At 49.4% G+C, this 24,543-nt stretch overlaps 1 protein-coding gene across 1 annotated transcript; it reads left to right on the forward strand.

Moving 5' to 3' along the window:
- The first annotated feature begins 2,637 nt into the window (after positions 1-2,637).
- On the forward strand, positions 2,638-22,800 carry CDHR1 (cadherin related family member 1). Its single transcript, XM_024561368.4, has 17 exons — positions 2,638-2,902; positions 3,560-3,655; positions 4,588-4,733; positions 5,565-5,615; positions 6,862-6,951; positions 8,175-8,261; positions 9,548-9,664; positions 10,733-10,876; positions 12,698-12,776; positions 14,095-14,195; positions 15,895-16,098; positions 16,605-16,757; positions 18,312-18,476; positions 18,953-19,020; positions 19,559-19,787; positions 20,441-20,698; positions 21,971-22,800. The coding sequence occupies exons 1-17, from the start codon at positions 2,848-2,850 to the stop codon at positions 22,508-22,510; spliced, it is 2,583 nt and encodes an 860-aa protein (XP_024417136.2). The 5' UTR covers positions 2,638-2,847; the 3' UTR covers positions 22,511-22,800.
- Positions 22,801-24,543: the final 1,743 nt, after the last annotated feature.

Consider the following 24,543-nt stretch of genomic DNA (forward strand, 5'->3'; position numbering starts at 1 on the left):
ATGGACAAAACAGCTCAGGATGCCAGGTACTAGAGCAAAGGTCAGCCTGCCAGATGGTCCCACTTTATAGCTGGAACAGAGCAGGGTGCTAGTAACCTGCTCGTACCCCCACCCACCCCAAGTCAGGATCATTAGGAAGATGAGCCTGAATAGTAGGCACCTGCTACTCATCACATCCTCAGCACCAGAAGGAGCCTGGAGAGCTCCTTGCCCAAACTCTCCTGGTGCGGGTGTGCGTGCATGTGTTGGGCATGTGTGTTTACATGAGATGTGAGCAGATTCATATGTAGGTGTGTGCATGTGTGTGTACAGATGAGTCTGCAAATAAGACTAGAGCTTATGTATGTGTGCAGGCATCTGTGTAAATGTGAGTAAATCTGTGTAACCCACAAGCAAGGCACTGTGGGTTAGCACAGTCAGGTGGATCAAATATGAGCAAAGGTGTCACAAGAGCCTGGGCTGCCATGTTGGTAGATGGAGCTGGAACACACATATGCCCAGCCTGGCAGCTGAACCAGCTGTTCGAAATGTAGCTGGGGAAGAGCTGTCAGACCTGACCTAGAGAGGACTTGATTTGGTATTTCACCACAGGTGCCATGGTAAGGAGACCCTAGGAAAGATGGAGTCTTTCTGTCACTCTGCAGGGGTAATGGGCACGTGGGAGACAAGGTGACTGGTGTGCCTGAGGCTGCCCAGAGTCATTGGGGGAGGGCCAAGCCCCATATCCCATGGCAGGTGAGTCCCTCCTTTCTGGCTATGACAAACTAAGCCATCCAGGCCCTCCGTACTGCAAGTTCAAGACCAGGGTCCATAAAGAGACTATCATGTGGAGCTGCTGTTTTCCCAGGTTCTCAGGTGCCTTGAGGACAGATGCTGGCCTAAAATGACCAGCTCCTCCCAGTTTATCCCAGACCTTCCTGGTGCATTGAAAGTTTCACATCCCTGAAAACCCCCTCAGTCACAGGCAAACTAGGATGGCTGGCCACTCTAGCAGATGTCAACCTACACAATTGAAGGAGAGCGATCTCTTTAAAAAAATAATAATAATATGAACTACAAATACAAAATTAGTGCTAAGAAAGGGAAGTGTGAGCAAGGGGCTCAGAGCTGAAAATTCAGCAGCCTCACAGTCATCTTCTAATGCCATGGGAAGAGTTTCAATTTTTTTTGGAACCAACCCAAACTGGATGTGAATCCAGAGTCTGTCCCTCACTGGCTATGTGAGCCTAGGCAAGTGACTTACCCTCTCTGTACTTTAACTTCTTCCTTTCTAAAGCAGACATCATACCAGAAGAGGCTGTGCTGGTTACATGAGATAATATGAGTAACAGCGCACGCACGCATGCACACACACGCGCGTGCGCTGTGTGGGCACTCCTTCTCTATCCATCCCTGGTGCCAGTCTGTTGGCTGAGTGAACCGAGAGAGAAGTCAGAGGCCCCAGAACCACTTGATGAGGAGATGGGCAGGCAGGACAAAGGGAGTGCTGGCTCCTCTCAGCACACTGACAAAACGTTTGCCCCGGGAAACTCTGGCTCTGCTTCCAGTCACTGGGAGACCAGCATAAGGCTTTAGAATCCTCATCTCTATGTAGGACTTGCGGAACACTTACCTTGGATTTGTCTCAGCATTTTGTGACACAAAGATGCAAAAATGTAAATGTCTGTGTAATTTAAAGTGTATTTTTTGGAAAAAATACAGTAAAGATTAAATTTAAAAAATAAAAATAAATAAAGTGCACCTTTCCAGCCAAAGGGCCAAGCCTGGGGGGTTCAACAAGATTAATTTTGTTTAATTGAGTATGAAAATTGCCAGACACTGTGGGAGTACTGACATTTTTCCTTGTCCTGAATCCGTAATTCTTGCTAATATAAGACTTGCCTGGGTAAGGGGGTGGGGAGGGAGGCCAGCCTGCCACTTGGAAACTTCTGCCTCCCACCTTTGTGGAGACCTGAAGGCCCTCCCTGCTGCCCATCACACATGTGGACCCCACTAGTGATAGGATTAGTGATGGGGCCCCCTAGGAGGGCCGGACTGGCCTGGCCTGGGAGGCAGGGCAGGCATGGGTTGAGATGCTACAGAGGCAACCCTGATAACCCTCCTCCATGTGCTGTTCTCCAAACCACAGCTCTCCTTTTTATCTCTTGATCTCACCCTACAGCCTTCAGGGACACTATCCCTGGAACATATTTGTCCCAGAGTGCAATGCTTTCCCCCAGGCCCATCCACTCCCTTTTCTCCTCTGTTCTCATTTTTCCTCTAGCGAGGGATCCCTTTATCTTGAGGCTGGGTTACAGTCTGGAATGCTCAGGCTCTGAGAGGGCGCGAACTCCCCGAAATTCACAGAGGAAGTTCCTAAAAGAGAAAATTCCAGCGGGGCCCAGCCCCACAGGGATTTGGGGACTCTGAGAAGATCCAAGTTCAGAGTACCCTGCTCAAAGGACCCTTGGGGAAGACACTTGGCCCCCTCCACATTGCTTCTGTCTGGTACCCGGGAGCCCCTTGACTCCTGATCCACACTGAGCAAAGGGGGAGTGGCAGGAGAGAGGAGTGCCCTCTTCCCCCAACCCCGCCCGCGGCTGAAGCAGGTCCCCTCGGATCTCCGCGCACTAATTGGTCTCTTAAGGAGGCAGCGGGAGCGCTCCAGTGGCGCAGACCCAAGCCGTGTCATCCGCTTAGCGCCCTCGCACCACCCGGCGGTCCCGCCCCGCGCCCACTCCCTCAGCTGCCACTTCTGCTGCCACCCCCATTATCACCTCTGTGATCCTCGGGGGCCCAGGGCATGCTCGCTGCTTCGAGCTACACTATCCTTGTCTGCTGCGAGCTACACTATCCGCCAGCGGAGACATGAGGCTCGGCCCGCGGGCTGCCCTGGCCCTGGGGCTGCTGCGCCTCTGCCTGGGTGAGTGACCGCTGGGCCTCGCGGGCCTTGGTGGGGCGAGGGATAGGCGCCTGAGTTACCCTGGAGGACGTAGAGGCATAGTGCTGGACCCGTTCACTTCTAGAGAGGTACTTGGTTTGAGAGACTGGGACGGCGGGCGGGAAGGAGGGCGATTCTTCCCGCTGCCAGGCTCTGCTTGTAAAGAACTCGCGGGGCACTTCCCCGGAGGCCAGCATGCTGGAGACCCGGAATTTGGGGACAGGACCCCCGCTACCCTCCTCTTCTTCAAAAGCAGGGGTGGTGGTTAGGCGGCTGCTCTGCTGGCTGCATGGGGCAGGCTAGGGAGCACCCGCGCCTGATGTGACCTAGGCCAGGGCATTGTCCCTCGCTGTTTCGGAATCCCCATTTGCATTCCCATTTGCCTCTTGATGGGTTTCGTTTGACCGCTGCCTGGATTCTAAGCGCCCCAGATCGTCCGTGTCCCTGACAAGCTTGGTCCCACAGGAGATGGTGGCGAAAGGACCCTCACCGAGGCAACCCAGCAGAGTCTGTGGGTGTGCTAGGGCTGGAGAGAGGAGTGTTAGCCTGCCCTGGACTGGAGCCAAACTCAGGACCACGCTGGTGCGAAGTTGTCCCTTCTCGTTTCTGGGTGTCCCATGTGTTCTATTTTCTTCCTAGCCCAAGCCAACTTCGCCCCCCACTTCTTCGACAACGGGGTCGGCAGCACTAATGGAAATATGGCCCTATTCAGCCTCTCGGAGGACACCCCTGTTGGTGAGGAGCCCTGGGACCCGTCCCCATAGGTCTCCCGGAGGGACAGCCCTCCTTCCCTTGGACATGGCACCCAACCATGAGTCAGTCCTCCGAGCCTATGGAAACAGGGAGCACCAGATGTCTGTGTTCCTGACTGTGCTCTGAAATCCCTAGGGCCGTTGCTGGGTAGGAGTGTTGCTGGGTAGAGCTGTTGCAGGGAGACATAAGCTGGGCTGGGGGCTCTAGGTGGCAGGCAGAACTCTGCAGCATGATGGTTACTGTGGGGCATACCTGCCTAGTACACACTGTTGTAACCTTGAGCAAATGCACTGACTCCTAGAATCTCAGGTCTTTAGGCTTTAAAATCGCCCAAGAACACCCAGTTCTCGATGATACACAGAGAGACAGGAAGAAGGTGAAAGAAGATAGAGATTTGCACTTCTCCCTCACCCTGTCTGGGTTGGAAAGCCTGAGCAAAGTGGTGTAAAAGAGGCCACCTGCTCAGAAATCCATTAGGAACTACTGGAAGTACTGTGCACGAGGGACAGTACTGCCCAGAGGGACACTCCTCTGGCCTTAATGGTGCATCCCTTTCTCCCGCTCCTCTCCCCAGGAAGCCCCTACTCCTGGCTCCTGGGACAGGAGTCATTATCAGACTAAGGCCTAGAGTTAGGCGCAGCAGAACAGAAGCTCCTCTGCAATCTGTATCATAGGTGACTAGCTGTAAAGTGGCCCAGACAAACATCTCACTAACAGCTGTGAGGAATAAAGACAAAGAGTGGGAGGCAGCCAGCAAGGGTGAGGACAGCAGCAAGTGCTCAGTTCGGGGCTGTACCTGCGGCACTGAATTGCAGTCACTGTATGAACAGTTGAACCCTTGGTTCAGAGCAACTGCTCCTTTTAGGAAAAGTTGGGTCCCCGATTCTAGGTCCCCCATCTGTGTTTCCTTCCAGGCTCTCATGTGTACACTCTGAATGGGACAGACCCAGAGGGAGACCCTGTCTCCTACCATATCAGCTTTGACCCCGGTGCTAGAAGTGTCTTTTCCATTGACCCCAATTTTGGAAACATCACCCTGGTTGAAGAGCTGGACAGAGAGGTATGGGGAGGTGTGAGGAGTGCGGCCTGCTGGCACGTAGACAAACATCTCTGGGCGGGAAGGTCCCTTGAATATCGTCTTTGGAGAGGTCCTGTAAGCCACAGAAAACTCAGAGAGCAGAGCAGGGGTGGAAAGTATGCTTTAGATAGTGGGTCTGAGCTTGATAAAACTCTACCCTTTTGCACCCTTCAACCTGCAGGTTCCAGGGCACAGGCTACATTTCTGTCCCTTTGAGCTCCCACACCAGCCTGGTGGGCCTAGTTTTCCACATAACTGGACCACAGCTATGGGGCTACTGACAGCTCTGGTCTGATGGTGGACTCCACCAGGCATAGGCCAGGGTAGAGAAAGGAAAGGGTGGGTCTCAGAGGCTGAAGTGAAAGTGTGACTGTGTGGTTCCTTCCTGGGGACCTGGGGACCTCAACACTCTTCCTCACTGTGTTATGGGGAGTAATTTAGACCCCACAGACCTGGACATTTTCAAAACTGTGTAATATGGAGAGGCATAGGAGAGATAAAGGAGAAAAAGGAAAAGGAGGACAAAAATGAATAAAACCTTCTTCCTGGGACCTCCAGCACAATATATCCCTCTTCATTCTAGCCAGGAAGCATTTCTGTTGGCCCCTCTACAATCCCTCTGGGTTCATGAGAATCCCTGATATGCAGAGCCCTGAAAGAAAACATGGATAAAGGCAGTTTTGGGCCACCACCCTACTCCAGGCCTCCTCTCAGGGCTTAAGGGAGGTGTGGGAGGAGCTCCTCCCAGCTTTGGTGGGAGGGGAGTTCTCTTGGGTATGTCACTCCTGGACACTCAGTCCTTGTTCTTCACAGAGGGAGGACGAGATTGAAGCTATCATCAGCATTTCTGATGGCCTGAATCTGGTGAGTGCACACCTGAGCCAGCTCCCTGGGCCTGAGCACAGTTCCCTCCTCCCACCTGGGATAGAGGGTGCAGGGGAAGGTGGGGACTCACTCACTGGCAAACTCTAGCTAAGGCCTGCCCCAATGTGCCCACAGGCAAGGGCTATAGCAAGTGAGGTCAGTGGAGGAGGGAGAGAATAAGAATGGAGAGAGCAAGACTCATCAGCTGCATTTCAGATGGAGCATATCCATGCTCCATAGCATCTCCTTAGATCTGCTTTCCTATCTGCCTTCTCCCACTTGGTTCTTGGATCCTCCCTCTCAGTCACCCAGACCCCAGCTTCTTCCTTACCTCCTTCCCCACAGACACCACCTCCCCCCAGCACTCATTAGGGCTTCCCTGATCATTGCAGGGGCTCTATGCTTGAGGCCCCAACCCCAATCTACCTCTGAACTGTCTAAGAGCCATTCTTGTGGAACACGGGCCTGGCTACAACCCAGCTCAGAAAGCACGAACAGCTGGCCCCCACTACCCTCAGGGTGGAACCCAAGCTTCAGTCAGCATTCAGGGTCTCCCCGTTGGGCACCTTTGGCCTCCCCCACCTTTTCTCCCACAATGACCTCACCAACCACCTAGCCATAAATCTACTTCTGTTTGAGCCACATCTGTTCTCAGAACTCACTGTGTTTCACTCCTCTTTTCCTTTGCACATGTTGCTCCTTCACCTCTTTCCCTCCTACCTGACAAACTGCTGCAGAGCTTAGTTCTCACTCCTCTGTGAAGCCTCCCTGCTGTCCACCACCACAGGCTAGTTTGGTGCCTCTTCTGGGGCCTGGGGACGCAGCCTCCTGCACCATGCACCCACAGCCCCAGGGAATGCAGGCCATGGTGAGCATGGTGAGCTGCTCCCAGAGTCATGCGGTGCTGGGGCCTTGCCTGCAGTGCTTGGCATGCCACTGTTATCACCCTGAATGATAATCACTACCCTTCTTTTATATGCTGATCTTTGCCCTCCTATCTCATCCTATAAATTACACACCATCAGACTGTGTCTTCTATCTCTGGGATGGAAAACAGTGCTTGGCACCAAGTAGTTGCTTAAAAATATTTGTTGTATAAGTACATAAAAGAAGGAAGGAAGGAAGGAAGGAAGGAGGGAGGAGAAGGAGGATGAGTAGAATCATATACCTTGAGCATTAGGGGCCGCTGTCCCTCTATCATCCAGGTCTCATGGCCCCAAATCCTGTCCCCTTTGCCTCTTCTCAGGTAGCAGAAAAAGTCACGATTCTGGTGACTGATGCCAATGACGAGGTGCCAAGGTTTATCCAGGAGCCTTACATTGTCCAGGTTCCTGAGGTAAGTGAGAGGCCACTAGATAGGGTCCAAGCATTCCCACACTAGACCTATGGCCTGCCTTCTGGGGCTGCCCTGTGACCTAGCCAAGGGGACCAGGCATCGAGGTGCAGCGCCCCTCTCCATTGCTCACTGCCTTCCGGGAAATTCTCTCTCGTGTCCTCCCTACCTCCATTGCTATCTCCTCACATGTTTCTTTTTCTTCCAAAGGAATGCTCATTTACCATTCCTCCAAATCATAATATACATTTATCATGGAAATGTGAAATATATGGAAAAGTAGAAAAAAAAAAGAGTTTCAAGATCACCCCACATCCCTCCAGGTTGAAAAAGCACTGTTAAATTTTGATGTATTTCTTTCTAGTCATTTTTGTGATGGTTGGAGTTATTTTCTGTTTGTCTTACATAGTTGGGACTACACTAAATATACTGTTTGTATACATTTTTCATTTAGTTTATAAGCATTTCCTCAATTAACTTTAAAGTTTGCATAATTATTTTAATAGCTTTTGTTAAGTGAACATTGCATCATTTATGAAACTCTTCTCTTATATTTGGATATTTTAGACGGTTTAAATTGTTGCTGTCATAAGAGACATTAAATTCCAAACATATAAGTTCCTTTTTTCTAATTAGAATTATTTCCTTAAGATACAATCCAAGATTTGAAATCACTAACTAGGTCGAAAGCATGAATGGCTGTGAGGTGTTATTGCTTCTCCAGAAGAACACCGATGTGTTCTTTCCTCCAGGATGTGGGGGAGGGTTGGTCACCCTGTCTCCTGCCCTGCTCCCTCTCCCCAACCACCTCTGCCAACACTGGGGATTTTTTAAAGATTTAAATGTTTGTTAATTCTGTAAGAGAAAGATATTTCATTCTGGTTCAGAACTGTATGTATTTGATTCCTGGTGATGCTGAACATGTTCATGTTTTTCTCAGCTCATATTTAAATAGTTTATCTACTCTTAGTCTTAGTTTCTCACTCAGGGGAGGATGTCTGTTTGTTCCTCCCTTTCTCTTCCTTCTGCCCTGCACCCACTCTGATGTGTCTCCTCTGTCACTGCCCCTCCTCCTGTTGGGGGCTCTCTGGGCTAATCACCACCTTTTCACCTTTCCTTAGCCCTTCACTCCCCAGACCCCACTTTTCCATGACCCTCCATAACCCCAGTTCCCTGAGCATTCTGTCAGTGCCACAGGACTGACCCCTGTGGCTATGACCCCTCAGGATACACCTGCTGGGAGCAGTATCTTTAAGGTTCATGCCATGGACAAGGACACAGGGTCTGGAGGGAGTGTCACCTACTTCCTACAGGTAAGGCAGTACACACAAGATGAAACCAGAGGCATGGGCTAGAAGGGACACCTAGCAGACCCCACCTCCATCACCAAGGCCCCTAGGTGAGTGCCTCTGCTGTTCCCAGAGATTGTCAGAGATGCCACATCAGATCCCAAGGAGCTCTTAGTAAATGCAGGGGTAGGACAGACAGGTGAGGACATGAGACAGGCCTGGGCGGAAGCTGTCTTCTCCTGACTGGCCCACCCTGCCTCCCTCTGGGTTAGTCTGCATCTATTTCCCCAGATCTCCAGGACCCTAAGCTCTCTACCCCCAAACCCTTCTCCATGAGAAGGCCCGGGCACTTTGCACCCACACAGAGTGGATTAAAGCTGTTGTGCCAAGAATTGTCTATAGGCAAAATGGCAGAAGGGGCAGCTCTTGGGAGCAGAGCTGTGACTCCCTCACCCCATCCATGTCCATACATCCACCCTGTCAAAGGCAAGACCCTTCCTTGCACCTCCTGCCTCTCCCTGGGTTCCCCAGGAACCAGCTGCCCTCCTTCACATAGTGCTGTTTCTAGAGCATTTTCTCTTCTCTCCACATTTACTTACTTGCTCTCACAATTTTCAAGGCAGTACAGCTTGGTGGTTAAAAACACAGCTTGTAGAGAAATCTCCTGTGCTCCACAGGTACTAGAGAAATCTAACCACCTCCCACGCATGGGGCCTTCAAACATTATCTAACTCTCCCAGCTCAGTTCCCTCTAGTGTAAAATAGGAAAAATAGAAAGCACATCCACACTGGATTGCTGTGAGGGTTAAACCCATATAAAGCTCCAATAACAGCTTCTGACACACAGTGACCCTTTTGTGGATTGTGGATCATCTCCTATTCCCTCCCCACCCCCACCCCCACCTCAGATGCTGCCTCAGACTGGCCCACAGTCACTTCTTGGGGGAGAGGGCAGATGAAGATCCCATCCCCTCTAGATTAAATCATTATGCTGACATCTCTACCTGCTGGAACCTTTCGGCTAGAGTTTAGCCCAAAGCCAGACCCAACTGTTTCTAGATAAGCAGAGAGGAGAGCTAGGGCCCTGTGGAAAGGACTTTCTTAGTTTTGACTGAGGGAGTGGGACGGAAAACCCAGAGACCTAACAAGGGGGACCTTGGAGGACAGAAAGGCTGAGTGCCCTGAAATTTGAACTTTAGTGCCAAAGCCAGACCAAGGACAGTGAAGATCCCCTTTCAGTAAGTAGAACAGGCATTCGGGGGCCCACCGGGGTCCCTCTCCAAGGCCAAGCTTTCCCCTCACTCTTACAGAATATGCAGTCCTCCAAATTTGCCATGGACCATCACAGTGGTGTGCTGCGCCTCCGGGCTGGGACCACCTTGGACTATGAGAAGGCCCGGGCCCATTTCATCATTGTGGTTGCCAAGGTAATAGGGAGGAATAGGGAGCATCCAGTCTTTCCTCAGCCTTAATCAGAGGAAGCTGCCCTGAGATGGGAACAGAATTAGGTTCTACAATGGAGTGAGGGCAGTTTGGATAGCAGATGATTGGGATGGGGTGGGGAGGAGGGTGAAGGGTGCAGCTGTAATCTCTGTTGAGTGAACCCTTGCCCAGACATGAACATATTTTCCAGGGTAACTGGTGACTGTGGGCTCCTAAAGTCACATTCTCTCCTGGGGACTGACAGGCCAGGTCCCCTCTATAGGACCAGGTGGCCATGGCCTGGAGACTCATGCCCCATCATGTGCCCCACAACATAGCCTCTGCACACCTCCCAAGCTTGTTCACCCACCTCTTTCTCTTTGTGTGAGCAGTTACCCTCTCTGAGCCTCAGTTTCCTCATCAGCCCTCCCCCGAGTCTTAACTAAGTTCCTCATGTTTCTAAAGTGTGTGGTATGGGACCTGCAACTCCACAAGTGCTAAGCCAAAGTGGCTGCTCCTCCCCTTGAGGGAAAAAAAATCCCAGTCGTTAGGCCCAGTGTATAATTTTCCAGGAATGCCCTTGCTGGTCACATGCTGGCTACAGGTCATTCGGTCCAGCCCGTGCCAGGAGACTTGAGCGGGCCCCACCCTTGGTTACTCCAAGAGGGCTGGGCTCGGTGACTGCTCCATTCTACATGCTGAACACAGTGGAGTCATACTCTGGTGGCTCCTCAGCAAGTGTTGAGGTTTGGTTCCTGGCTGGAAAGAGAATTGGGTTGGATTCCGTCTTCTGTCACTTGTCCAACATGATTTCCCTGGACAATGAACTAACCCTGTTTCCAAAAGAACATTTCTGAGTATCTAGTACTTACAAGACACTGACTGAAGACCTTCACGCACCATTGCATTTCATGTTCCCAACATTCCTACAAGGAGAGAATGATCTCAAGTGACAGAGGAGCAAACAGAACTCAGAGAGGGAAGCTGCTTCATGTAAGTGGCAGGAGCCAGATTCCACCGAAGTCTGTGCAACCCCAGAACCCAACCTCTCTTTATTCCTTGATTCTTCCCAGGATGGCGGAGGAAGGCTGCGAGGGGCTGATGTGGTGTTCTCGGCCACCACCACAGTCACGGTCAACGTGGAAGACATGCAGGACATGGGCCCTGTCTTTGTGGGCACGCCCTACTATGGCTATGTGTACGAGGACACCATTCCGGTGGGTGACTTGCCCCCCAGTCCCACAGTGTTCCCTCCTGATGCTTCCTGTCCTGTCCTGCAAGCTGCCTCAGGACCCCCTGCTGGACATGGCTGAGCTCAGCCCTGGGTCACCCTCCTCACACTTGGAGGCTGGCTCATGACTCACTCAGGCTCGGGTCAACAGGTTTTCTTTTTCCCCCTCTGGAAGCATAAGGGGGAGGAAGTACATGCTCATGTACAGAGTACATTCTGAGTGCCAAGACTGTGCCAACCATTTCTCCCCTCATCCCAGACCAACTGCAAAGGTGGCCCCTTAAGAAAGGTTGAGAAGAGAGGCTGGAAAGTAGTTGAGAGCCTTGATTTGGGTGGGGCCTTTTCTATACCTGTATAGGAGATGAGGTGCCTCTGTGCCTCCCCAGCCCCAAGCCTGTGGCCTGGAGCCTCTCAGATCTACAATTTGCCACTGAACTACCATGATCCTCGCTGGATATCACACACAGACCCAGCTCAAAGGTCAACCTCAGCAGTCTCCCTTCAGTGCACACTCTCTGCCCCTAGTGTTTGGGCCACTGCACTTGTCTTTTGGCCTCTCCAGTAAGGACCCACTTTTCAGCCTGGCACCCAAGGGTCAGCTGCCCCTCCACCCATGAGCTCTCACCATCTTCTATCCACCCCAGCCCATTTCACCACTCTGCCCTCATCCCTCTGCCTGAAATGTGCCCATGGTCCTGATGCCCCTTGCCCTTCTCAGTTCAGCTCTGGCACCACTTTTCCCAATATCTTTTTTGAGATGGGAGCTTCCCCCTCTCTGCTCCCATGCTATGTACACCCCTCCATGAACATGCCCCTCTGCCCCTCCTTGGTATGCACTCATAGGATCCCCCAGCCAGACCATGAACTCTCTGTGGGGAAAGCCATGGTTGGAGCCAGACTTCACAGGGCTCAAGAACTCTCTGTGGAATTGAATTGCATTCTCAATTTTCACTTCCCCAGTTTCTGATTATTCTTGACTCTGTAAAACCATGAAATTCATTTACTGAGGACCATTCACATGCCAAGGGTCCAAACTAAATACCACCTTTCCAGAAGCTGGCAGCCAAGTGGTATAGATAGCAGAGAGAGAGAGAGAGAGAGAGAAATGCCGGCTTCCCTGGGAGGCCTATGGGACTGGGCAGGGGAGCCCACTGTCCTGCTGAGGAGCTAAGGCTGGAGAGAGTTGCTGAGGGGAGAGGAGGCAGTGCTCAGTCAGCCCAGAAGACCCAAGAGTATGAACAGGCCAGGGAGAAGGACCTGAGGAGGGAGCTTAGAAGGAGGTGGCAGGCCAAAGTCAAGCAAGATCTCGTTGTGGCACCTCTATCTAAACCCTTCAAACAGCACTCCAGAGCCACAGGGTAAAATCCCAATTCCTGTATTTTGCATTGGATCCCCCTGTGCTGGTGCCTTTCCTACCAGTCTCTCACCTCTCCCTCTACATACCTCTGAAGGCAAAAAAAAAGGATGAGGCAGAGTAGATGAAGCTAGAGGCAGGGACAGTAGAGCTGAGGGCTGAGCATAGTGTGTGGGGAAGGAGGCAAAGTTAGAGGTGTGTGGCCTGAGAGTCCCCGGGCAATCCACATACCTACAAATATGCATGAGGAAGCAGTGGAGCTCAGGCTGACCCTGAGCCCTGGAAGGCCAGTGGGTTCTGCAAGTTCCTGAAGAGAAGGGGTAGGGCCACAAAAGCCCTGCCACTTCTCTTGGGTGGGAGCAATACCTCCCCTTTGTGATATGGCAGTGTCTGGGGAGGGAAGAACCCTAGCATCACACATGAGCCTCAAGAAGCTGCTCCTGTTCTTCCAAGGGTTCGGAGGTACTGACAGTGGTCGCCATGGATGGAGATCGGGGCAAACCCAACCGCATTCTCTATAGTCTCCTGAACGGTGAGTCTGGGTCAGCTTTGGGGACAAGCCGTCACTGGGCAGCAGCTCTGACTCCCTGGGCAACCAGAGCAAGGTTCCCCAGCCTCTTCTGGGGAACCTTGAGTCCCAGTCCATTGTCTATCAGGCCAGAAACACAGAATGTATAGAGAGGAGAGTCTGGGTCCCTCCAATAAGCAGCAAGTCTCCATGGATGTGTCCTCTGTTACCCACTTGTCATTAGGTCCAATCACAAGGAGAGATGCACTGGGTGTGCAGATTTATGTTTCCTTTGCTCTGGGCACATGCTCATTGACAGGAATGGCAACATTTCTTATACTCTTTAAATGACTATGTTTTTTTTTCTAATTCTTTTAAAATTTTTGGCCTAGAACATATATACTTAAATTAGTTAATTAAATGCAATGATGATACAGCATTTCCCTAGTACTAGCCATATATATGGATGAGAAAACTGAGACACAGAGAAGATAAGAAGGCATCCCAAGTTCCCACTGGGTTTGAACCTAAGTCTGCTGGATCCAAGTTTATGCTTTTTACACAACTGGGCAGCAACTGAACAGGCGAAGCCAGCCCTGGGATAGGCTCTGCAGCCCTCAGTAGCTGGTCCCTACAGGGCTAGGCCCCTCAGTAGGGCCCTAACACCTAATGCCTGTTCCCATCATCTGTACATCTACATGCTCTCACCCAGGCACTATTCCCTCCTTCAATCCTGTCCCTAGGATCTAGGGGCTCATGCATGGACAAACACGACAACCACTACACACAGGCTCCTTTTCCCAGGTACACGGACCCTTGACTGCTTTCCCTCCCCACCACCACTTAAACCTTTACAAATTACCAAGTACCCATGACCCCCTTTTTTCTCCTCTCTTGTTGATTATTTGTCTCTCTCTTCTCCGGTCTCTCTTTTTTTTTAACTCTCTCTTCTTTTTTCGCCCTCCTCCCTTCTCTTCTCTCCTTCTCTCTCTCCCCTTTTTTAATATCCCTCCCTCTGTTTCTCTTCCTTTCTCCATTTCTCTTCCCATCACACACACACTACACATAAGAGAAGCAAAGTACTGTGGAACCTGGGAATCAGACAGAAGTGAGTTCAAGTCCCAGCTCTGCACTTACTATGTAACCTTGGACAGAGTTACTTAGCCCTTCTGAGACCCAGTTTCCTCACTGGCAAGACACAGATGATAGAATGACATTCTACAGAGGAGGCTTCAATGAGGCAATGCATGAGGACGATGTATGGTTACTGTACCTGGCATGACTTCCCTATGACCCCCTGTGCTACCAGTCAGAACTAAAGGGTACACCTCTCCTCTGACAGGAAGTGATGGTGCCTTTGAAATTAATGAGACTTCTGGAGTCATCTTGGTCACACACAGCCCTGCCCAGCTCCGAAGAGAGGTGTATGAGCTACATGTACAGGTAACTTCCCTCTAGCTTGGTCTTCCCTGCCCTCTGGCCCTGGGAGATACCAAAGTCAGTGAGACCAGCCTGGCATTTGAGTACACTGGTCCTGACTTGAGTTTGGAGAGAAATGGATGAAAAATAGAGAAGCAGAGCCATCAGCCAAGGTGATAGATGAAGAGGGCCCAGGGGGATGAAGGAGGTGAAATGGCAGAAATGGACAAATTGCAAAATATGGAGGAGGGAGACTACACAGAAAATGACAATTGACTGGCTGTGAGGAGGGGTGGGGGAGAAGAAAGGAATGAACAAGCATGGTGGTACCATGCCATCAGGAACAGAGAGGAGGCAAATGGACTAGGATGGGCATGATGAATTTTGTTGCTTCAGGGACAGTGAAGTTGAAACGTTCCACCCTGGGAAGGCAGGTTTAGAATTTAGGGGAGAGAGTACAAATGTACAGGCAGCTGTAAAAGGTTAGGTGGGAATGAGGTCAGCCAGAGGGTGGCTGTGAGGAGAGAGGGACCATGGGCCAAGATCACAGCTGGAGGAACATCTGAGGCTTAGAGGGGGGACTGGGGAGGATCCAGCACAGGAGACACAGAGAGGTTGAAGGGAACCTGCAAAGAGCAGTCCCATCAGCTGAGTGAAAGAATGGCAGTGCCACATGCAGCATGGGCACTAAAAGAGTGGAAAGTAGGAAATGGAGAGGTGCAGGCTTCTGAGAAAGGAGAATTAGGATGAATGTAGCGTGTGACAGAGCAGGGACCAGGGAGGGAAATTTTAATATCCATAAGACCAGAGTGTGCTTATAGAACAAGGGGAAGGAGATCTTTAAGGGGCTCATATGATGCTTGCCACATGGTTCATGAGGTGCCTAGGACTCTTGACCCTGGCTTTGCAGCCTGTATTATTTATCCATTGTGTGTCTCCACACCTTCTTCCCCTGCCACCTTCCCCTGGTCAAAAGACACAAGGATAGAGCATGACAGAGCTAAGATTTGAACCCATGTCTGGCAGCAAAGAGGGAATAGTGCAGTGAGGTAGAGAGAACACTATCTAAGGAATAAGACACATCTGCTATTCACTAGCTGTGACTCTGGGTGATTGCCTCACCCCTCCATGCCTCATCTAGTAAATGGTGTTAGTAATAGCACTGTATTAGTTTCCTAGAGATGTTGTAGTATATTATCCCAAACTTCATGGCTTTTAAAAGCACACATTTGTATCTTGCAGTCTCTGTGGGTCAGGAGTCCAGGCTCAGTGTAGCTGAGTCCTCAATTTCAAAGTCTCTCATGGGGCTGCCATCCAACTGTCAGCCCGCACTGCATTCTCACTGAGGGATCCACTGAGGAAGGATCACCTTCTGAGCTCACATGGTCATCTGCAGGACTTTGTTCCTTGAGGGCTCATTGACTCGGTCAGTTCCTTGCTGGCTGCTGACTAGATGTCACCATAAGTTCCTTGAAACATAGCTGTTTGCTTCATCAAAGCCAGCAAGAGAGTCTTCTAAAAGACAGTAGTGATAATCTCTTGTAATCTAATCACTAAGTGGCATCTCCCTTTGCCATATTCTATCTGTTATAAGCAAGTTGCTAGGCCAGGCCACACTCAAAGAGAGGAGATGACTCAAAAATGAATACCAGGAGGTGGGGATCGTTGGGGCCATCTTGGAGTCACCCTGTCACACAGCCATAGTCACCTATCCCCATCCTAGGTGACTGAGGTCAGTTCTTCAGGGAGCCCAGCTGCCCAAGCCATGGTCCCTGTCACCGTCAGGATTGTGGACCTCAACAACCACCCACCTACATTCTATGGAGAGAGTGGACCCCAGAACAGATTTGAGCTGTCCATGTATGAGCACCCACCCCAGGGGGAGATCCTGCGGGGCCTCAAGATCACTGTCAATGACTCAGACCAGGTATGTGGCTCTGCTCTCCACACATCTTCCTGAAAATCATATGGGGACAAGGTCCCACAGCTGAGGCTGCATCAGGCTTCACTGCTTACATCATAGGGACCTGGCAGGTCACAGAGTGAATGAAACAAGAGGGTATAACCAAGAGAGAGAGGTGGGAGAGTAGCTAATCAAAGACTGTGTGGCTTAAAGACATTCACAATTAATTGAAAAGTAAAAGCCAGTCAAACATAACCACCTCTGCATTTGAGCCACCAGACAGGCATTTCTGTGTGTGTCCTCTTGCCTCCTATACCTGCACAGGGCTAGGCCTCTTTGTTCATTCTCTTCAACAGTCCTCATAGTCTATTAAGTCTTTCTGATTGCTGACTGCATCACCTACAAAAAGAACTGAATACTCACCTTCCAAGATTAAGGGCCTACGAAGGAAGGCTCCTTGCTCAACACTGCTATATATGAGTTTGTATTCTCATTCATCTTCCTTGTTTCCTCTCCAAACTGTTGCACAGGGAGCCAATGCCAAATTCAACCTGCGCCTAGTGGGACCCGGGGGCATCTTCCGAGTGGTCCCACAGACAGTCCTGAATGAGGCCCAAGTCACAATCATTGTGGAGAATTCAGCTGCCATTGACTTTGAAAAATTCAAAGTGTTAACTTTCAAGGTATGTGATGCTTTGCACTGGCCTGAATGGGGGAGGGGGTCCCAGGAGCTCACACCAGCTCCTGGATTTAGTCCTGAGGGGGTCCCTTTTAACCCTTGTCCCTCCTAGTCCTTCTCTCTTTCTCTCAGTCCCTCTGCCCCTGCTGCTGATTTGGGGAGAGAGAGGGGAGGAAGAAGAGTGATACAACAGCCCTCTCCTGCTGCCCCCATGGCCTCAGTGAGCTCTGGCTTCTAAACTACAGCTATCCCTAGGACTTCCAGGAGGGCTCGAAGGGAAACTACCAATATAATGGGCAATGTTAATAGGTGATGAAAGAAAAACTACTTGTCAAGATAAATATTTTTCTCATATACATTTGACATCTGTCATCTATGCTGATAAAAACTTTAGTAGAACATAAAAAAGCACTCCTTTGTAATTATTTAAAATTATAAACATAAACAATGCCTTTATACATAAACATAAATAATATATAAATAAAAGATAAAAATACTGTTATTATTTAAATTTTTATTTAATCTGTATTATATTTTTTCTATTACCATTTAGTGCTCTTACACCCCCTTCTTCTAAATTGTTATAATTATACATCATGCACACATAGCCAGCATCATTCTTAAAAGTGAAATTCTAAAAGCATTCTGTGAAGTCAGAAACAAAATTTGGATGTCTGCTGTGACCAGTACTATTTAACACTCTTCCTGGGATAACATTATCCCTGGATAAAGGAAGGACATAAGAGGTATAAACATTAGAGATGAAAAGACAAATTTATCATTATTTTTAGGTGAAGTGATTGTTTGCTTAGAAAAACCTAAGAGAAATTGAAAAACTGTTAGAAACATGGCAAAGTTCTTAACATGATTGATTGCAAAGTTAATACACAAAATTTTATGTTTTCCTACATACAAAAAATAACAATGGGAATAATAGAATAAATATTTTTTACAATAACAACTCAGAAAAAATTCCTAGGAATAACTATATCAAGAAATAGATAAGACCTAAATGACAAAAAAAAAATTGTAAAAATTTAACAAAGAGATATAAAGAAGGAAAACCTGTTGAAAATGCAAATTCTCATTATAAAGAATCCAATGCCACCTCAGTTAAGTCTTACCTAAAGTTTCCTTCAGAGAGGTGGTGAGGGGACTTGACACAATTACACTGGTTTTTATCTGGAGAAATAAACCTATAACAATTGTGAAAATTCAGAAAAAAGGAACGAGGCAGGAACTTGCTCTAAATATACTAAATTACATCATAAAGCACAATAAATTTTAAAACTGGAACTAAAAAGAAATAAACAAATCAGTGGAACAAAAGAAATTGGCCTAAATACAGGTGGACACTATGAGAAAGCTAGCATTGCCAGTTGGTGGGGGAAATGATGGAGTGCTTTACAGGTGGCCCCTGCGAGTGGTGGTAGGAATAGAAGCTGAGAGTAAGAAGTGAGCCAGAGTCCAGGGAACTGAGGTGGGTCTTGGGCCAGGCCTGAGAGAGGAAGTGATTGCCACCCAGACAAGTCCTTGTTTTCCTTCCTTCCTTCCTCAGCTCCTGGCTATTGAAGTGAACACCCCAGAGAAGTTCAGCTCCACTGCGGATGTAGTGATCCAGCTCCTGGACACCAATGACAATGTCCCCAAGTTCACCTCTCACTACTATATTGCCAGGATCCCTGAGAATGCCCCAGGGGGCTCCAACGTGGTGGCTGTCACAGTGGGTTGGGGACTGGCCCAGGGACTGAGGGTTGGCTTGGAAACCGCTAAAAGGGAACTTACAAAGTCAGACAAAGCTGGGTTCCAGTTCGAATTGCCCATAGTCATTAGCTTGTGTTTGGACATGCTACCTGCCCTTAAGGAGCCTCCATTTTTCCTTTATAATGGGGACAAAAACACCTCAAAGGACTATAAGGGAAACATAAGTGTTAACTTCAAGCTCAAGGCATAGGACTCGCCTCCTTTTCCTTTCTCATTTACAAAGGATACAGATTTATATCTTTTTGTACTTCTATTACTTGAGACCTCCTGGGCAGAAAACTAGGGCTCTGAGGTAGGCCTCCAGATCAGTTTCTACCACAGTTGGACAAACCCCCAAATCCCTTGTTCTGCCATTGAAAATAACCCCCTGACACATGAGCTGCCAATGTGCCCAAACAAAGGGGCAGGTGGCACCGGGACCTTTCTCTCTTCCAGGCTGTGGATCCAGACACAGGCCCCTGGGGTGAAGTTAGATACTCCATCTATGGGTCCGGCGCAGACTTGTAAGTAGATCCAACCCAACAGGGCCTTGGGCAAGGAGGCTGCGGGTACATGGGGTCTGTGCCAGAGTCGGGAGGAACCTGGAAAGGACAAGACCTGGGTCATGAATGTTAACCTGTGACAGGAGAAGCAGTGGAGAGCCTGAGGCAGAGGTACTGGGGACACACTCAGTAAGGTGCTTGGATCTGAGAGAAAAGGGGTCATCATGATGGCCTGGAGCTATGGCTCATGACCTTAGGAGCCAGGCAAGCAGTGCTGGGCTAGGGAGGCGCAGACCACAGGAGGGGAGGGAAGGTCTGTGACTCAGGTCAGTAAGTTCAATGTTAATGGAAGGGTGGGTAGTTGGGTGGACCTGCTTCCCTTAGTCAGACTGCAATGATGGGAGAGGGCCATGTGGGATACCTGAGAGAAGCTGCATAATGCATTGTTGCCACTTCCTGGAGGCAGCTCATTACTATAGGCATGTGTCTCTGTGTGTGCACCCATGTGCATGTGCACGTGCTTGTGCACACCCCTGCCTGCGCTCTCTGTGACTGGCAGCTTCCTGGTCCACCCATCCACTGGGATCATCTGCACCCAGCCCTGGGCCAGCCTGGATGCTGAGGCCACTGCCAGGTACAACTTCTATGTGAAGGCGGAAGACATGGAGGGCAGATATAGCCTGGCTGAGGTGTTCGTCACTCTGCTGGATGTCAATGACCACTATCCCCAGTTTGGAAAGAACATGCAGGAGAAGACGATGGTGCTGGGAACCCCAGTGAAAATTGAGGTGTGCTTCAAAAGCAGCTAAGCTCCCCTAAAAGCCTTGTTCTAGCAGCTGCAAGAGACATTGTGGCATAAGAACTTATTTTAAAATAAAACATATTGGATTCTCACTCTGGGCAAGGGTTTTTAAGATACTTAATGTGTCCGCATCCTCACCTCAACCCAGAAATAACCTCTAAAAGAAAGTATCATTGCCACTTAATGAAACAAGATTGAGTCTTAGATAAGTTAAGTGTTCTATCACATAGCTGGTCTGCCCACTTTCTGAGCAATGCCTTTACCACTGTTCTACACTGTCTTCCCAATGTGGAAGAGCAGGGACTCTGAAACCCAGCAGACTTGCCTTTCAGCTCCCCTCCCTCTACCTGTCTATCCTTAGACAAGTTACTTAGTATCCAAGCTTTTGTTTTTCAACAATGCCTACTGCCTGGATTGTTCTGAGAATGGAACAGCATTACACACACGGAGGGCGTGGCACGGACACTGGCTCATAGTAGCACACACATTCAATTTCTCTCCCAGCTCCTGTCTGTCTACTCAGTAGGATCAGGACCCTTCCCCATCAACCCAGCAAGTCCCATATGATATGTTGATTTAGCCAGGATACACAAGTACTGTCCTAGGAACCCAGCCATGTCTGTCCCTCCCTGTGCACAGGCCACGGACCAGGATGCAGAGGAGCCCAATAACCTGGTGGACTATTCCATCACCCATGCAGAGCCAGCCAATGTGTTCGACATCGATGCACACACAGGGGAGATCTGGCTCAAGAACTCCGTCCGCTCCCTGGATGCCCTGAATAATGTCACGTGCAACAGGGACTATACGTGGTCCCTGGAGGTGCAGGCCAAAGACCGTGGCTCCCCATCCTTCAGCACCACTGCATTACTCAAGATTGACATTATAGACACTGAGGTGGGTATAAAGCCTGGGTGGGAAGAGGGTCATCTCAAGCCTCACTCCAACATGACTGGAGAGAGAGACCACCTCCAGCCTTCCTCCAAAGTATACTGGATGCTAACACAGGCTCCTGTGCCATCACACGCACATGGTAGCAAAGGCTCCTATGCAACGCACAGGCTTTGGAATCAGGTTGAAATCCTAGTTTCAATACTTATTAATGGTGTGACTTTGGACTTTGCCAAGCTGTTCTTCCTTTTCTGTAAAGTGAGAATAACGATACCTCCTTTTCATGGTATTGAAAGGCAGAAGTGAAATCATTATGTGAGGGGAGACACCCCTCAAAACAGAATAATATTTTATAAGGTGGGCCCCTTGTAGTACAGGCTTCCCCTGCTAGGTGAGTATTCTAGGAACCCATCTGCATCAGTACACCAACTGGTGGTGTTGTTGTGAGAGGCTTGTTCAGCTTCAGCGAATTTTTTTTGGAGACTCTTTCAACGTCTTTGACCATTTCATGATGGGTGACATACAAGCACACCTGCCCACACTGAACTGAGTGTTCAGAAGTTCTTGACCAACAATGGCATGACCCCATGCCCCACCCTCCCCATTCACCCAATCTCACCCTGAGTGACTATTTTTTGTTGTTTCTCTGGATGAAGAAAGTCCCCAAAGAGAAATGTTTTGCTGATGTGGAAGAGGTGAAACAATAAACGGCAGAAGCACTAAAAGACATCAAAATGGATGAGGTCAAACACTGTTTTGAGCAGGGCAAACAATGTCTTGATAGGTGTATTGCATCAAATGGAGAGTACTCTGACAGTGACTGAAGTTTAAACATGTAAGAATAAATATACAGTTTTTAATAAATAAATTCTGTTTTTTGAGTCCCCCCTTGTACATAGTTCTCAGCCCAGTCAAGAAGAAAGTCATTATTTTAGGGATTCCTGTTAGATTTGAGGATATGTGCACCCCATAATCAAAGGTAAATGATATCTACTCTCTGGAGACCAGAGTCCAGCTAATGAGGAGGTCTAAATCCAAAAGACAGTGTTCGCATCATGTTTTCTCTGTATGCATTTTTTCTGGCAGGTTGCATGCATTGTGTTTTTTTCTCTTTGTGCATTTTTCTGGGGTGAAGCCCATAGTGCTCATCAGATTTTCGAGGAATACCTGGTGCCAGAAAGTTTAAAAACCATCAGGCTTAAGGGAGCTCATGACCCCTGCTCTGTCCTCCAGGAACCAGGCAGGGCAGCTAAATGCAGGGGTGGTTCTCTCTTCCAGATGCTGTCCCGAAACCCCATGGACACCTTCCTGATGCAGACAAAAGACAATCCCATGAAGGCTGTGGGTGTGCTGGCTGGCATCATGGCCATTATAGTGGCTACAACCGTCCTCATATCCACTGCCACCTTCTGGCGCAACAAGAAGTCCAACAAGGTCCTGCCAGTAAGGCGCGTGCTCCGCAAGCGGCCCAGCCCTGCACCCCACGCTGTCCGTATCGAGTGGCTCAAGTTCAACAGGACCAAGGCTGCTGCTAAGTTTGTGCTCAGAGAGGATCCTCCAAATGAGAACTGCAACAACAACAGCCTAGGAAGTCCCCCAGTCCCCAGAGCCCCAGCTCCCCCTCCTCCACCTACAATGGTGCCCAGCATGGGTGCAGCCCCCTGGACTGTGCCTACAGTCTCTGGCTCACTCACCCCTCTACAACCTCAACAGTCACCCAAACCCATAGCCTTGGAAAGCCCTATCCAGTCAGCTCTGGTTTCTGAACTCAGGCAAAAGTTTGAGAAGAAGAGTGTGGCTAATAAGGCTTACTTCTAGAGCATAGACCCTGACCTCTCTCTTCCCCACCCCATTTTCCCCCTTTCTGCTCCTTAGGGTCACTCTTGTTTTGTACAATATAACCCAGGCCTGACCCAGACAGTATTAAGAGGTGGGCTGTAAGAAGTCAGGAGCCCAGACTGAACAAACAGGTCCTTTGCAGTCCATGATTCAGGAGAGGGCTGTGCTGGATCAGGTTTGTCCCTCCCCTGGCCCCCTCCCCCAGGAAATACAGTATCCTTCCAATTTGCATGCAATTAACCTCTCTTTAAAATGATAAAATCTGTTAACCAACAACCAAGCTGACCTCTTGATTTCTGCTGCCATTTGTGTTAGTTGACTCCTAGAGACTAGTATTCCTGACACATATCCAAGCTCATCAGACCTCCTGGTTCCTTTGGTGGGTAGATCCATCCTTTGACCCCCAGATCTGATTCTGTGCATGGCTGCAAAATTTTGTCCAAATTGCCATTCAGACTCTCTGACAGCAGCACATTTGCAGGGCTTGTCTACCTACGCATGGCATGTTGCGGGCCTGGACTGGGTTTTCTTCTTGGCAGGGCTGCTTCAGGAGGAATGGAATCTGGAGCTAGAACTAAGCAATCCCAACACAGCCCAGCAAAGGCAGGAATTGGGAGACCTGACGTAGGCATGAAAACTTGAGAAGCAGTGTTGGCTCTGTGACAATGGTCTTGAAGGCCTCTAGGCCGGCAGCTCAAGCCAGCATCAAGGCCCTGGGAGGGGACAAGCCCAGGGACTGGAGCCAAGGCAGAACCAATCTTGGAAACTGGGCACGTGGGCAACTCTTACACTGAAAAGTATAGGAAAGTGCCTAGTTGCCAGCACGAGCCACATTGAGAGAGAGGAGGACAATACCACTAAACATGAGGCACCAACACACCTGTTTGGCATTGGAGGAGACCCCCAGTCTGTGTGAGTGAAGCTGGGCTGGTTTCACTGCCATAAGGAATGGTGGGGTCCAAGGAGCTGCTTGCTCAGTTACACTGGGAAGGTCCTAGACTACAAGCTGGGACAATGTTAGGCCTCAAGGTAAGGAGCTGGGAGGCAGGGGTGATAGACTGGGCAGGCCCATTTATCCTGGGCTGTAAGAATGCAGCTTTAGACCCACGAACAATCAACAGATATGACTAAAAGAAATCTGCAAAATAGTGTGTATTTCTCCCTGTAGCTGAGCTCAGACTTTCTAATTATATGAAATAATATAGTGCTTTACAGTCTAACAGCCCTGGGTCTGAATCCTGGTTCTGCCACTTGAGTGTGACTTGGGGCCTCAGTTTTCTCAGCAATAAATGGTACAAAGAATCATTGTGAAGAGGATGACATGACAAGAGCTAATCTATGTAAAGCACCTGGCACCAGCTTTGCATGTGCTGATACAAGATCGGGAGACAATTGCTATGCTTAGCTGTATGAGAGGGCATTAGAGGGTGGCTGACAGTCCATGTGCTAGAGTACCACATCCTGGAGGAGAGGACCCCCTCCACACATCCTTCTCTCCAGGATGTTTTCATCCACTGCTGGGCCTTGGAACCTTTCCTCTGTACCTGCAGGAACAAGGAGGGAGATTTAGGAGGGTCAGTCCACCTAACATGGATGTTGGCATCTGTTGGCAGGTAGTGAGGTTTCTTTGGTAGTCTTCAGGGTCCTGGCCATGGAAGGATGGAGAAGAAGAGGAGTGACGATGCCACATGAGGACTAAAGCTACCAGACTGGCATGTGGAGAGGATACATGAAAGACCCCTTAGGAGATTAACAGAAATAACTTTTAGGGAGGCAGTGTTTTGAAGGGACTAGTTTGCAGAATGAGGTAATGATGACTTCATTTGTGATCAATAAAGTAAGTGATCTTATTTTGAAGCAACAGGCTGGTGATGCTGAGGGTATTTGCATGACATGAACTTCTGCAAATGTATCTCCTTGGCTAAGGTCCACTTCCAATATAATTTACTCAATCATTCCTTTAATAGTACAGTTTCTGAGGTATATCCCATGTGCCAGGCCCTCTGCTAGGT

The sequence above is a fragment of the Desmodus rotundus genome, chromosome 4 (genome assembly GCF_022682495.2).
Source record: "Desmodus rotundus isolate HL8 chromosome 4, HLdesRot8A.1, whole genome shotgun sequence".
In the NCBI taxonomy this organism is placed as follows: domain Eukaryota; kingdom Metazoa; phylum Chordata; class Mammalia; order Chiroptera; family Phyllostomidae; genus Desmodus; species Desmodus rotundus.